Source organism: Perca flavescens, chromosome 17 (assembly GCF_004354835.1).
Source record: "Perca flavescens isolate YP-PL-M2 chromosome 17, PFLA_1.0, whole genome shotgun sequence".
In the NCBI taxonomy this organism is placed as follows: domain Eukaryota; kingdom Metazoa; phylum Chordata; class Actinopteri; order Perciformes; family Percidae; genus Perca; species Perca flavescens.
In genome coordinates, this window is record NC_041347.1 from 14,525,203 (window position 1) to 14,541,612 (window position 16,410).

General features: G+C 39.4%; 1 protein-coding gene across 8 annotated transcripts in view; it reads right to left on the reverse strand.

The window, feature by feature from the left end:
- Nucleotides 1-333: 333 nt before the first annotated feature.
- The window catches only part of LOC114571718 (neurexin-1a), a 264,301-nt gene continuing 248,224 nt past the window's right edge, over nucleotides 334-16,410 (reverse strand). For all 8 annotated transcript variants that reach the window (XM_028602857.1, XM_028602858.1, XM_028602856.1 and 5 more), the window contains one exon: nucleotides 334-2,226. In XM_028602857.1, the coding sequence (XP_028458658.1) occupies nucleotides 1,922-2,226 (305 nt within the window). In that variant the 3' untranslated portion in view covers nucleotides 334-1,921. The remainder of the gene's footprint in view (nucleotides 2,227-16,410) is intronic.

Below are 16,410 nucleotides of genomic sequence, written 5' to 3' on the forward strand. Positions count from 1 at the left end.
TACTTCGACAAATCGCTGTGGAGTTGCATTGTGGGTAATGTAGTCCCCAGGTTTTGTCAAGGAAGAAAACGCCCATAGTGAGTCAGACATTGTTATAGGAGAGCAATGCCTAACCAGTGGTCTTTTAATTATGTAAACAAAGTATGTTTGCTTGATGAAAAAATGGAAATCATAACACCTGGATGTTTCTCTGACACATTTTGTCAGTAGACTAGTTTAAGTTCACTTAGGTATTTTATTCATGTGATTTTTCAAAAACTAGTTTTTATAATGAATGTTTACGTGAAGTACAAGAAAAGTTACAAGTGAACATAACAACACCCAAGAAGAAATAAAAGAGGAGCAAACAAAGAGAATTTATAATTATCATTTATAGTTCATGGTCATTTTCCTCATACTCATTCCAAGTACAGGTCTCCGGAAAGCAGAATTGACTGACAGAATGACAGAACAAACACAGAACAGTTGAAATGGAGACTTATTTTGAGCTATTCTCCTCTGGTTTTGCATCAGTCCAAGCACACATTAGACAATCTTATAATAACACTTGGAAACACACAGCAAGTTAATTTATTTCAATCACTGTCATCATCCATCATCATCATCATCATCATCATCATCATCGTAGTCGTCATCATCATTGCTCATTTTCTTGGTCTTCATTCTCACTCATGTAAGTCAGGATTGAGGAGGAGGCAGTGATTCTTAAAAGAGAGCCACACAAGTTGTCATGCCACGCCTCTCCGCCATCAACACCTTGTGCAGTTTTTGGAAACGGTTAGGCTACTACTGGTCCGGGATCATCTATCTCAGGTTGGCATTTGTATAAAAACTATATAGGAACACATGTAAAACAGGGGAGAATCAAATTATTATCCAACTGAAAGAAAAAATGCAGATGTCTTCATAAAATTTTCTATGTCTAGCAACACTTAATAACACTTATGTCTTCTTTTTGTCCTTTTTTAGTTTTATTCCAAAATGGTTGAGGAGCAGTTATAGTTTGCATCATCTATACAACAGGCTATAAAACACCACTTTGTCACAGTCCAGAAAGCACATATAGATGTGGTTGTACTGTATATAAACATATGTACTGTAATAAGATAATTTTGCGTGCATGGCTCCCAAATGATCACTTTAGAGACATCCCCCATGATTCTGAGGAAACTCTCTCCTTTGAGTTCACACAATGTGAAGACAAAGGCCTCCAGATTTTTTACTGGCACAATGGACATAGTCTTCTTTTAAAACATAGTCTTTCAAAAGAAACTAGTATCTGTTCTCATTTTTGCACTGCATCAGTCAGGTATTAGTCTTTGCCGGCGGTCACTGCCTTTTCAGTGAGTACTTTGGCGGATTCCTCGGAAATCCATCAGGGATTTTTTTCTTTCTCTCTTTTTTTTCTCTCTTCATCCAAAGTAAATGTTTGGCGTATTTATGTATGCATTGTGTAATTTTCTCTAGAAAAAGTCTCTTCAACACAAACACAGGCAATGTATATGAAAACAGTAAGTGTGTAATGCTGATTCTCCCTTTCCAAAGAACATCAGCTCCTCTGTTTACCAGAAACAAGGGAGCTGGCTCACATTATCCTGGCCTAGGAAACAAGTCACAGATGGGTCAATGTTGTTTGGTTGTCATGTTAGATATGTATTCAGTTCATTTTTAAACTGGTCTCCAGAGCCATTTTTTCCATCAGTCTCTTTCTGGACAGTAAATCCTTTCCACTGTCTCGAGGGCTTGAGTCTAAAGAAATTTATTTTTCTATTTTTCATATTTACTTTTCAGAGCATTGTCTTATTGGAAAAATGACTAAATAATGTTCATCTTTGTTATTATACTGTACACATGTTGATGTCCTGATTTGTCTTTTCCATAAATGTTTAAATTGGTCTGGCAGAGACCACAGCTTTGACAATCACACGTAGTACTCCTTGTCCTTGTTCTTCTTACCCTTGCTTGAGGTTTTTGCGGTGTTTACTGGTTTCTCTTTGACAATGGTACCGTTGGACTGCGCCGAGTTGCTGATGTAGTTGCGACTCTCGTCTACGTGGTACGAACCTTCGTCTCTGTTCCGGTATTTGTACATGGCGTAAAGCAGGATGAGAATACACAGCGCCGCTGCTGCTACGATGCCAACCACCATCCCTGTTGTGCTGCTGGACTCCCGGAAGACCTCCGATGTGCCTGGGAAACCATTCGGTCCAGCGCCGGTGGGATTGGCTGCAAAGAATTCAGAGATATGATTATCACAAATGTACTAAGCTCACTATCTGTTGGAGAAATTGTACATAAGTTATTCCACTCGTTTACTATATTCTATTACTGTTATAATAGTACATACCAAATGAAGATACTATTCTGTTGTTGCCTTTATAATATGTGTTTGTGTGAGTTTGTTACAGGAACTGTGGCTCAAGGTGAGAGGATGCAGACAGTTGCAGTTGTGCCCGGCGAAGAGGAATTGGCTACATAAGGCTGAGAAAGACAACTCTGCTGTCAAGCTTAGATAGCAAGCAAGAACAAGAGATAGCGTATAGTAGCAAGCAGTCATACCCAAAATATGGAAATGTTCAAACTGGTTTCAACTGGATTTATGTGTGCACCCTTCCCCTTTAGCAGTTGAAACCTTATGTACCTAGGGCGTTCCTAATGAAATAAAAAGCAAGAGGAGCGGAGACTTTTTCAGAGTGAGTTGGGAGGATTGTAACTGAACAGTCTCCGAGCACTCTCCTTGCAAGTAAAACTACTCAATTCTCTGTGTCTTTCTTGTGTGCAGGTTGTGTTACAAGTGTTGGGGGTTTATACCCAACACTATCTTTTTGATTTTATCATGATTACTATGACTGGATTTTGGGTAGTGAACAGATGCATTTCATCTCTGCGTTTGTAGATCAATATCGAAGTTTAATGTTGAATGATAGTACAGACATAATGCCTCAAGGTTGCTGAAGCTAAAAGTAGATGTTGGTTGATGTGATTGGCTTTCCTGGCTAAGAGAAGAGCATGCAGTTACACAGTGAAGCGACAAAAACAATGTCAATCAGATTCTGTCTAACTTAAACAAATTAATACACAAGTAGAATCTGAATCCTAATGCCTTTCACAATCCCATTTGTATGCAAGCTAAAACTGTCAAAAAATAACCCTCACAGTGAAATGAGACACAAATACTACTACGTGGATTTTCTTATAAAACTCTTAAAGACGATATTTTACATCTTTTGACAGTTACAAAATCCAAAATTACTTAGAACTTTTAATAAATATAGCAGCTGGACATTTTTGTAGACTTTGCTTTACATATATGCCATTTTACCTATCTAATATACTGCCTGTCAGCAATATAATTCCTGCATATCATTATTCTGATGGTAGTCACTGCACTGTAATTGTTCATAATATGGGAGAGTGAAAAAGCTGAAGTGCTGTAGGATAAAGAGATTTGCTAAATTCAGAAGAGAAGCTGATAAGAAGACTAATGTATCAATGATGCATATAGAAGTACAGTTAAACTCATAGCTCATTATATGTTTTACAGCACAGTCATGAATGAACAGAGCACATTTACCAACATTCTATATATCTGTATCACATAGTCTGTGAAAATAAATCTTTCCGAGAGAAAAAAATGTTCTATTGACTCAGCAGATTTAGCCAAAGGCTGTCCCCACTCCTGTTCTGAAATGGTACCATTCAATGGAGCATATTCTGAAAACCCGTCAGCCAGCCCCCTGATATTATTCAGTCCTCCTGGCATGTCTCTCTGTGTGTTTTTGTAGCAGTCATCAATTCTGCTTAAGCCCTCTTTGTTGCGTTTGTGAAATCCAAACACTCAACACTAACATTTGGAATGAAAGCACTCTGGTTGGGGCAAAAAATATTTGAGGGACTTACAGCTGGGTTCAGATGATAGTTATGTACATTTACACTGGACAAACTAACAATAACAAATGAATCATAAGTAGCTGTGTTGCCCTGTAGGTCTGAATTATTTCCCGTGTTGACTGGACAGCAATGTTAAAGGTATTCAGCAAGCTTTGCAGTATTGCACTTTGCTGCTGCTTCTTGTCCTTGGCTGCAGAGTGCTGAAACAGTCTTATGGAGCGATGCTCTGAATATACTGTAGCAACAGGAATCCTCCACTCTGAAGCAATATATAGACCACTTTGCCACTCCCTTTAAAGGACCTTTAAGCTGGTTTCACACCGGCGTGCGGCAACTGCCTAGCTTCAAGGACCTTTCCCAAAAAAACAACGCCTATTTTAAAAGCGGCATCTGCTGCCCGACGGTTACAGCCAGAAGTTCAGCCCCGTGAACTCTGGGTGGTGGAGCAAAATCTGTGCTGATAGCACATAGGCGGTAATCGCTTTATACCCCTGCCACCGTGATCAAAACTGTTTCCCCCCTGCGGAGTTACTGTGCGGCGGTGTGAAAGCCCCATTAGTATGGTCTAGTGTACTTTGATAATGTAATATTAAATATAATATGAATGCTAGAGATTTATTTTGAAGGTGAAATGTAAAACCAGAGTGTGTTAGCACGGTCAAAGTGTGACTTCCAAACGAAGAAAAATGTCGTACTTTGTGCTACAACCTTGATTGGCACAAGGTTTGTCAGCTTTAGTTACATACTGTATGTGTTTCATATTGATAAACATTTTAACATCTTTTAATGGTTTTACTATGTTTCAAAGTAAGTCTGCGTAAGCTAGCAAGACTGCTATAATAGCTAAATGCATGCAATCCCGTTATTGTTAATGAGCAGGTAATGTTTGCTCCACTAGTATATTTACAATATTGGTGGTAAAATATTATTTGATAATTTTTAATACTATTATATAATAATATTGATAATAAGAAAAAGATATGTACATTTTAGTAATGCTGCAGTCCCATGTTCTATCAGGACAACAAGGATGCTTATGTTTATATTTTCCTTCTTTAGCTCTAACGGTGTGTTCACGGAGCCAAAGTAATTGAAAAAAACTTGTATTTGCCATGACATTAAAGCTTTTCTAAACCACAAGTTAAAGAGTTAGACATTCATCATTAGATGGGGTTGCTACACTCCTCAGCATACAGTAGTATCTATTTATTGAACACTCATTGTATACTAAAAGTTAGGGTTAAAAGATGGGTATATACGCGCTTAATCATTAATGCCATATACATTACTATATACTATAAAACTATAATATTGATCTATTTACATTCATGAACATTCATTTCATATCAGTCATCAAAGTGAATTAATTTTGTGAACTTTTTCCATGAAATTTAATATTAAAATAAATTTTTGCTGTCCCACATTTCTCAATAATTGCATCTTCAGCTTTTACATCAAACACGCTTTAGAAAGAAATTTCACTTTAAAACAAGAACCACAACAATGTCTCTTTATTATTTCGGTCCTTTGATCTCGGCCAGTCAGAGTGATATTTCCATACAAATAACTTTCTTCTTAAGCTAGAACTCAGTATCCATAGTAGTGAGCAACTCTCTAGCCATCTCTTACATCAAAAGGAAACTATATTGAAAACAAAATGTTGCTGCCATTGAAGTCATAATCACCTTGTCTCATCTTATCAAATCCTTATTCTATGACAGACAAACTTCTCTGAGCAAAGAGGGCAGTTCCTGTTCTCATTGTATAAAAAGGTTTTCTCCCTGATCCGTGAAGGACAGACAGAACTAATTAGATACAGCACATCCCAGGCTACACACTACTTTCTCAATGTCGAAAAAACACAACATAAACGTGAAAGTTCTATCGGGGGTCTGCCTGTCCTTTAGATTACAGTAAATACAAGCAGCACTGTGCCAATGCATGCCTGCATTGCATGTTTTTTCTTCTTCTATTTACTACAGATCACATATACTTTACATCACAGCTAACCATTCTTGAAACTATGCTAATTTATTTAGGATTTTTTGATGAATTTTTCTCGGGATCTATTGGCTTCCATACATTTTTTTTCCATTATGATAATGCTAGAAAATCTTTGATCTACCACAGTGAACATCAATTCTACTTTGAGTTTAGCTGATTATGTTAAGTATGCATAACTCGCAGCTGAGGAGCTATAACTTACCAGCAAACAATTTGCAAACATTACATGTCCTTCCACATTGGACTATATGTCACATCTATTTCACTGTTACTTTTGTTATTATCCAGTGTTTACACAATAATTAACTTGAAATATTGGATAACAATAAGAGCATGCTGCACTTTTCGGGATCTGTTCTGCCAGTGAATAGGGAAGTGATTACACATCAGCATAGCCCACTCCATATTCTGAAAGCTGTCCAAGTTATAACAGCGCTCCTCATGTCTCTGATAGCCCTCTTCACTCTCTCTCTCTCTCATGAGTCTCACTCAGTGTTGATGGCTTTAGAGATAAAGTACTTTTTTGATTGCATTCATTTCTCCTCTTGAGTGACAGCTTAATGTTCACTCTTTGTGAATGGGGTAATATTAGCTAATGAACCATATAGATGGCCCATATGTCTATCTTAGGTGTATCTTGTTCATGCCATACCTAAAGGGCATGGAAAAGTGTAAACTGTAAAGGGCAAAAGTTCTCTAAGCTGGCTGCCAGGAGAAGAGATTCTGCCGTTCATTGACATGTTTTCCACCATGGTTAGACTGATCAGGGGCTCAAGTATGCTCCCAATGCCAGCAGACATTCAAGGGCAAGTGGAGAGAACCACTGGTGGATTGAGTGTGACTGAGCGTTGCAACAGATTAGCTCTGCTTGTGACAAGCCCACTTATCCTTGCAGACAGGTGTGAAGAATGCTCTTGCCTTGTGGGCAAAAGCCACTGGTTGACACGGCTCTTCCCCAGCAAGCCATTCTGTGGGTATTAATGGTGAGTTACTTTCATATTTGCTATCTACCCTTTGTTCAGGGTCAAAAAGTTGAAAGCGTAGATAACATAGCAGGTTGATAGAGGAGAGAGCTCTCAATGTGGCACTGAAGGGTTGTATTTGAGTATTCCTAGAGCAAGGTAATAGAGTTGGAAGAGTTCAGGAGGCAAGCGGCCTCAGCCTGCTGTATCACGAGACGTGCGATAACAGCACCATGGTGCACTGTGATGTAACACCTCAACCGCTGGGCTTTGCTATTTCCTCTCGCTTGGATCTGTTGATTGGCTCCCCACAGGCTGAGTTCACACAGATACTTTATCATTGGGAGACCCTCAATCAACTGACCACAATTTTTCTTTCATTCCTGAAAAGTCAAACAAAGTAAAATAAATAGCCCATATGATCTTCAATCAATTTTACATTCACGCAGAAAGATTCTAGTCAAAACTTTAATAATTTCCAGCAAAATCCAATTTAATATCATAACAAAGAAAGCTGAGTAGTGACCACCAATTAAAGGATTAACACTGCATTTAGCACAGTGCTGACTCAGCCATGTTTTGTCCAAAAAAGATTAGCATTCATTACAGTTCATTAGCTTTCATTTAGCCTCAGCAGTGTCTATCAAACAGCCACCTGAAGACAAGCGAGGATCTTTCCTATTCCCTTAGATTAACTGATACACCTGATGATGCGGCTCATTTGTTAATGAGTCTGGCTGTGCACCCAGCCCCGCTTTCCCTCAAGATGGGTTCAAGCAAAGTAATATAGCAGACACAAGGCCTTCAAGAAAGCCTTATAAGACCTCAGTCAAAATACATCTGTTCATTAGCACTCCATCACCTCAGAATGAAGGCACATAAACTGAGAAAGAAATAGCGCCTGAAACAAGTGTTTAAAATGATGGCTGCTCTTATACGCTCTACTCGAGCGTACCCAAGGGTAAAATTAGACATGGGGGAAATGACCTTAAAGTGGTGCCTAGCTTCACGGCAGCATGGCGGGGGTGCACTTGTGAAGCAATAGAGGTATGCTCAGGGGGGTTAACTTTTGAAGGATTGCAGTTGTGTAAAAAGTGTCGAAACAACTTTCTCCTCTCCATCTCATACCAGAACGAGACTTAAATTACAGTATCACATCCACACCATCATAGAGTCCTTGCTGTTTTATTCACAAGGACAACAGTTAATGTTTCAGTCATTTAGTCACAAATCATTTGCTTTCACCAAGCCTTTGCTGAGATTTGTCTTGAAGAAACGCTCAAGAAAATAAATAAAGAAGCGCAGATGATCCTATACATGACCCTTATCCATAAATGATAGTGAAAAAAAATGAAACAGCGTGGCCAGGAATCACATTCACCATACAGAGAAGCACTGAAGAGTGCAATGACATTAGCACTGAGAATGGCTTGGCTTCAATGTTCTGGTAACTGCAGGGTTTATTTGATAGCTATATTTGATTTCCTCTTAATTCTACCTGGATTCTACAATGTGGATACAGGAGCTTGCCTCTTAGAGATATTAGTGTAGGTGCAATGGAACTTGTCATTTAAAAGCCTGTGAAACACCCAATTTGATTCCCCTTCTTTTTGCCTGACTTCTTTTTGCCACGTGCTCTCAAGGAGAGGAATGGGATCAGAGATTCTACACTGTCAGGCGGGATTTAAATAAATGGTCCTCTTCAAAGACTATTTTTCCTCATTTGTCTCCAGCAAGAAGGTTCATTTGTTTGGTAATTTGTAACAGTGTGAGCAGGTTGACGGGGGCCACGGATGAAGGAAAACGCAGAGAGCAGAGCCGGGGGGTTACTTCAGGTGTGCGTGAGGCTTGTTGAGAGATAATGAAGCAACCAGGATTACTTAGGATATATTGAATGGACAGACTAGGCTTGACCTTTCATTAACTGGTGGTGGTAATGGGTCGAAAAGAGTTTAGGAGAGTACACACGGACAATGCTTTTTCATAAATCGATGCACTATGGCCATGCCAAGTTTAGAATCAGGCAAAAATACTTCAAAGAATAAAGTTATTTTTAGTAAAAAAGGTAATGAAAGGAAAGGTTGTTTGAACTCGGCCCTCTGCAACCTGCTACAGTTAATAAACAGAGATGAGTTGGGCGGTGCATCGGGCATCTTTGAGAGCTTAAGAAGGTGCGTCTGTGGGATGCCTTCAGAGCGTCCCTAGGCTTAATTGGCATGCTCGGTGACACGTTGCTGTTATCCAGCCAGATTACTGTTTGACCATCTTCTTACTTCACATATCCAGCTGTAATCATTAGCTGTCAGAGCCGTCATATAGTTGGAGATCAGTCTGCAGACAGGTCACTGTATCAACTGCAGCAGAGCCAAAACACTTATTAAATCCCTCTTCCTCTGTAATCATCTGAGTGTCATCGAGAAGTGATGCGAGCCATCCTGTTCTTGTGACATGCTGGCAGCATGCCTGATGACAGCATGTGTGTGTAAGCCTGAAGTGGCCCTGCTCATGCTGATGGTGGATGGTGAACAGAGAGCTGAGTGAGCATGAAGTGAGGTCCAAGAGTGAATTATTAAAAGGTGTCTGAATTAGCACAGTAAAAGGTATGGTACAGTTTAAGCCTTTGCCGAGAGGGGCTCCACTTAAAGAGGCAAGATGAAAGAAGGCGGCTGAGCTTACTCGGCTTGAACGTCAAGTCTGGAGTGCGTCTCTTGATTAGATTCCTACATTCCAGTTACGTGTTCTTAGGGTCTATATTTGTGTTATATATATCCAGCCGACCTGTAGCTACACAGGAGCTTTCCATTGCACAAAAGCTTAATAGTCTTCTGCAAAAGATAAACAGATCTAAACTACAGACTCACACTGTGTTATTTAAAACTTTTGACACAAACCGTTCTGCACACTGTGTCTCTGAAGTGTGAAAGTGCTCTTTTTGTTAGTTGTTCCAATATCTCTGCATATTAATCCCCAAATCACATATTTTTAATCAAACTAGTGGCTCAAAGAAATGGTAATCAATAAAAAAAAAATGCTCATTGTACTATACTATATATAGTTTACGAAGAAGTATTTAATTCTGTGAAAGCTAAAGTTGATCTTTTACTAGAGACTATTTCACATTCTCAAAGCAACAAGATGGCCAGCATTATGTGATAAATATTCTATTTTTCTGGCTTGGAAAAAGACAGTAAGTGCAAAGTTTCGAGGTCTTTCATACTGTCGCAGAATCGAGAAGTCAATTAAGAAAAATGCAGTATTTATGTGCATTTTACTGATTGGTCAACTAGGAATTGGTGGGTAGTATTTCTAAGCCCTAGCTTACTATAAGTAAGTATAACCATTAACATAACTGACCTTTGGCTGGGCTTGCTTTTCTTGGAAAAGCAAAGTCTTTCATGCCCTACTTAGACTTATAAACAGACACATTGTGTTAGCATCAATGTCAGCACACCCAAAAGACGTGTGGTAGAAAAATAAAAATAATTGAAAATATAAATACGGTGGGATCAGTAAAGAGAAAGACTGACAGTAAGTGTGAAATCCTGTTTTCTCTCAGAACACACTCCATTTTAAATAGAATGTAGAAAGAAGACTTGGACGGCATAATCCTCACTGAAAGAGTGCCGAAAGACAAAAATGGCAGAATTCAATGAGATTGTCTGTATGAATTGGCAAAGTATGCATTAAGAACAGCAATGTGTTTTCCACAAAAAAACATGCAATGTACTTGAAGGTCATCAGTGTTGTTTGGTGGGCATGAGCTGTGATCACAGTCAATGAGCATCCAGTCTTCAGAAGGGTTTTTCATTTGTTAAACCATCTCTGCTAGTGGCAGTCTGTTGGCATGCAAGGTGCATGCCACTGTGTTCAGCAAAGGAAGGAATAAACACACAGAGTTTCAGCTGGGTATGATTGAATAACCTAGGGCAGTGACCTCTTAAGCCAGCACAGTGCTCTTAGTGTTTCATTTATCTCACAGCTACTTTTAAAACAATAACTTACTCTAATTCTTTTCCCCTCCTGTCTGGGAGCATTCCAGTCATTGCCGTTGGGTTAAAGAGAGTATTCATTTGCAGTTTGATGTATTGGTTTACTCTATGTATTGTTTTCGCACCCATAAATTAGATCTATTAAAACAAATGTCAAACACATTAGTAGCGGCTACAGTAATGTCACTGCAGAATGCTTGAGGATAGAAAAAGATGAGAGCATAGAGAGAAGAGGAAAGTAGAGATAATTAACCTTAACCTGCCTATAGGCAATGTACAGCGGGCTACTGGAGCTGAGAGTAAAAGCACTGAAAGATTATTTGTGAAATGTAGAAGGGTCCGTATGGTATACCAAAACTCTCACTGAGGCTGCTGGTGTGTACTTGCATTTGACAAGGAGCCCATTTCTTTCATAAAAATCATATTTCACATGACTGCATGTTGCATAATTAATGATAGTGGAAAATGTGTAAACATATTAAAGATGAACATCTGGCTGATGCTGATGCAATGTTAGGATAGATCACCCTCCTGTGCCCTCTGCCCAAGGCATCATGCATACTGGGGTTTGCTCTCCAGTAACAATTATGGGAGTGTCATTTTGGCATGATACTATGAGTATTCCTTTTAAAGCAAAATGTAAATGTAACAAAACAGCTAGCTAGCCAGCTAAAACGGAGAATTGTCGTTTTTTTACATTCAAGCCATTGCCAAATGAGATGCTACAAAACTAAATAGGACTATCAGCTCCATATAACTCTCTCTCTATTCCTCAAAATGGCTATGTTCAGAAGATTGTGGTGTCTGGTCACTTTCCCGCGCAGAAACTCAAATTAAGATAATTACCTCTTCTGAAGAGTCTATCATGTTTTTTTAATCCTCCGTGTCCTCCTTGGCTACTAGCAACTGTATCATGTGGACGCGCCAACAGTGTTGTTGTCATTACTTAGAATTCCTCATGGGGGCGACAGAAACTATGCACTATAGCTTTAAAATAAGCTAACTAGCTGATCACGGTAGCTTCATACTGTACTTAGCGTACAGACACGTGAAAGGGATTAATCTGCTCATCTAACTCTCTATCGTTAAGTATATTCAATTTTTTTGCAATTATTACTTCAACAGAATGCAGCAATACTGATATGCTTGTATTCAAATACAATTCTAGAAAAACTATACAGTAATACACTTGGACCCAAGGTTCAGTGCTCTGACAATATTACTGTAAATAGAAATTCTCGCATTTTTTTATTAACAGTATATATTTTTCATTACTAAAAAAATGTGATATAAAGTATGATTTGGTGAGTAGAATTTGATTAATTAAACAAATATAGAGGACTAGCAGCAAAAACACCAAATGATGGGGAACAAAGGCATTTGCAGGCTGTAACCTTGGATATGGGTCACCGTGCAGCAGCTGCCCTCCATCAACGGCCTGCATGACGCCAATGAAATGAAGCAGGCAAGTAAGAGACATCCGTTCTATCTGACCCCATGCAGCTCGGCAACAACCTGTTCTATTAACTTTCACCATGAAAACTGAGGTTGGTACTTGAAAATCAGCACCGACCACCACCTCGGGAGACTGTTCATGAGGCTATTTTCACACAACTGCGCAATTTTCTTCAGATGATTAGCCAACACTTTATCGTGGCCTTTAAATGAACAATCTTTTTTTGTGTGTAAAGTGTAGCATTTCAAGGTAAATGTCAGGATTTATATAGTATTTCTGTAACATCAGACTTGCCCTTAAAGGCATTTTAGGTTATTATGCAGCATATTCGTGTATCTCCTGATAAAGGTGAGGTGAGATCACATGGAATCTAAAGCACTTGCTTATATGCACACTCCCCGAACAAGCCTCCCATTACAGATCAGATGTGTTGCAGCAACATGGGTCTGTGTATTCCTCAGTGGTTTCCTGAACCGGGGGGTGTGAGATTCAATTTGCTGCAGTATGATCTAATCTGAGTCCTGCCGGGTGATAAGCTCTGCTGGTACCACTGGCTTTCCATGGTTTCCGGAGGTAAGAGCAATAAAGTATGGCAATAAGTAAGTTTACCCGATTGATGTCACTCAACAGCTGATACACAGAATGATCTAGAGCTGACCTTGGGCCAGTGATAGCTCACATAAAAGTCTGCTTCAAAGCTCACCTCTAGGGATCACTTATGCACCAACATCATCCTGTATACATGCGCTGTGAAGCCTGAGCCCAAGGTTGAGAGAAACACAAATATCAAGAGTGTGCGCATCTGGCCTCTGCTTTTGAGTTGCCAGACAGAACAGACTGTAAGGTGTAAAATAATATATTATTGGTGTGTTAAAAAGGAGTTGGCTGAACAGTAATATGAGAAAGTGGTCCTTTATCAGCGAGAGTGGATCCTTTATGCACAGCAACCCCGTCTGAGATGTGGTGAGTGCTTGGCAGAGCGTGTGAATCGTTCTGAATGTAGATATTAATCAGGATACGGTGTTAGACAGCTGCCACCCTGGGAGTCCGCAGCTCTGGTGTCAAATCCCCTTCAGTGATCACAGAAGGAGAGGGATACTCTGCTGTGGGAGTGTGCGTCCCTGAGCATCACACAGTTCGCGACTGATGTTTTGGCAGATGCCCTTGTCATAAAATATCATAATGCAAGCTGCTAGTGTGAATCAGTGCACAGACCAATCTCCTGTGGATGATATTTGACAGAGGTAGCAGATGTACATTGGAAGTACCTATTGTGATGCTGCCCAATGGGAATCTAACGTGCAGTATGAGAGTTATAGGAAGGGAGCTACTGTGGCAAAAGCTAATCTTGCTAGTGGAAGGCCAGAGTAACAGGAAGAGAGACAGACTAGAAAGTTGATAGTCTTTGCTGTGAGGCAGACATTAATTTAGTGGAGGTTTTATGACCACATACTGATCGATAGCACATCTAGATGGAGTGGCGGGCCTTGGGTCTGGACTTAATTGTTCTCTGTGTGTCTCATCACTTCAGAATGCATTTGAAAATCCTTCTATTCAAAAGGCAGGAGCAAGGGTTAGACTTAATTGCCTTCCGTGTGTGGCAAGGTAAGAGATTAAAAGTTTGCCCGTATTGCAGGGAACAAACAGATTTACAATTCCAATTTGTAAGAGTAAAACTGATAAAAACAGAGTACAAAAAAAGTGCTGTATTTGTTTAAATATTTGAGGACTGTTACAACTGTGGAAAAAAATATTTTGTATGTTTTATGAAGAAAAAAACACCTAATATGTGTGGAGTTTACGCAATTGTAAATTCCAAAGGATGTCACATGCAGCTAGCGTGAACAATAGTACATGAGAAACAACAGGATTAACTACTGCTCGCTGTAGAGCAGCGGGGACCCTCTACACACTTGTGTAAAAATCAGCTGTCACACACTCCTCTCAGGGTTTACCCTCCTTGATATCGTGAGTTTGGAGTCATGTTGGTCTGATAATTACTTGTGCGTAGTTCTGTCGTTCTGAGAACTCTTCTGTTTGTGCATAAGCAAAAGCCATAAGCTGACGACAAAATAGGTGTTCAATTAAAACATAATAACAGATGCTATGACATACAAAACAAAGTAAGCAGTGTGGAATTTTAAGTTATGCATGCAATTCTCACAGACAGAGCTGTTCTGAAAAAGTGTTGATATTGGGTGAGTTACATCTTGATGGGTGGAAGCCAAATCTATTAAAAACCAGAAGATGAAACTATTATCATGCAACAATCAGTAGCAATTAACTGAAGAAAAAGCAATTGGTCACATTATAGAAATAGTTTTGGGAAATGTGCTTTATGTATTTGCCACAAGTTACATGAGATGATTGATGTCATGTCTGTGCAGTAACTATGATTCTAGAACCAGAAGCCGCTTAGCTTAGCTTAGCATAAAGACTCAAAACAGGGGGAAACATAGGGTCACCAGACGTCCCGGTTTGACCGGGACAGTCACGATTTGACCGGGACAGTCACGATTTTGAATTGCATGTCCCGAGTCCCGACAAAAGCCTGTCGGGACGCTAAAATATCCCGGTTTACACATGAATTTTTGAGTGTAGCCCTGAATGTAACTTTGTCCAGTTTATTCTTCCAAGGCAAATAGAATGGGCAGCTACGTGTGGGGTCTGACCATGCTGTATTTGTTGCTATCACCTAGCAACCGTCTGTACATGAGGAAAGCTGTGAAAGGTGAAGTTTTCGGAGGAATCCTAGCCAAATCAGTCTAATACATTGATGCCATCAACACAAAGTTTAGGAGCCCAATACTAATGATTTAGTTTGAAGTTCCTGTGATGTGACGTTTACAGTCTACAGTTCAGACTCAACCACACGGAGCTCTGAAGCAGACCTTTGCGTCGCTTAGTGTCCACAATCGCTGTAAAATGCAGAGCAGCTTCAGGTTCATGGATGCGCTCAGCTGTGGGCATGCTGCGGTAGATGTGTTGCGTTTGTGCTCCGTGTATTTCTGCAGTAGTTTCGGGTTTATGCTAGCGGTTGTATAGCAGCGTTCAGCCACTTCCCTATCTAAACTATTTGTCTAATTCTGAGACCCAACCGGGGCTCTGTGTCTGTCAGAAGGTCTGAGATCTACCGTATCAGCAGAGTAATCACGTAATGCACAGCAGGCTATGGTGCAGGTAGATTATTTTTGGAAATATAGTGACTTTATTCTTGTAATAGCCTATCATAACTTAATTTTTCCAAATATCAAGACTCCTCCAAATCACAGAGAGCACAGATATACTGTATCTTGAATGTGCACAAAGTTTTGGACATTGCTCAAACACATCTGAAATATTACAGTCCAGGGGTTTAATACATCAACAACAAAAGACGCAAAACAGGAGGGAGGAGTAATTGATGCATAGGCTACATGTGTGCTGACTCAGATATAATTACAAAACTCGATCCAAAGGAGAATAAATATTGAAAGCAATACAGAATGCCTGAGAGCCTTACTTCAATATATTCCATTATGTTTGGATTGTAATCTATGTTTCTCTTCACATAAAGATATTTGCAGCATACATTGATTCAGAAAAAGGTAGAAATAGGTGCATAAAAATTCACCAGAATGCAGGAAATTAAGTGTTTAATGCTCAACATTTTCAATAAATCATTTTAGTTCTTTTGGTGTTATTGGAATAAGTAACACTTCAAAAAATCTCACACTAAACTGAAAAAGCTGTTGCTGCAATTTTGTTAATTTTACCGGAAAAAAACACTTATTATTAGATGAGGAGCCTACAATAAAAATAATGAAGTTACCGTCTGTGTATATGTCTGACCTGGGCTGGCACATATTCACGTTAAAAAGCATGTGCGCATGAACAAGCACTACGGTCACGTGCAAAGTGTCCCGGTTTTAGCTCCGGAAAATCTGGTCACCCTAGGAAATCACTAATTTTAAACAATGTAAATTATTATGAAATAAATAATGTTTTTAATGTGTGAGCTTCAGAGGCGATTGTATTGTTGCCTTTGCACAGAGCCAGGCTAGCTGGTTTCCCGTTTCCAGTCTTTATGTTAAGCTAAGCTAACCAACTGCTGGCTATAGCTTCATAT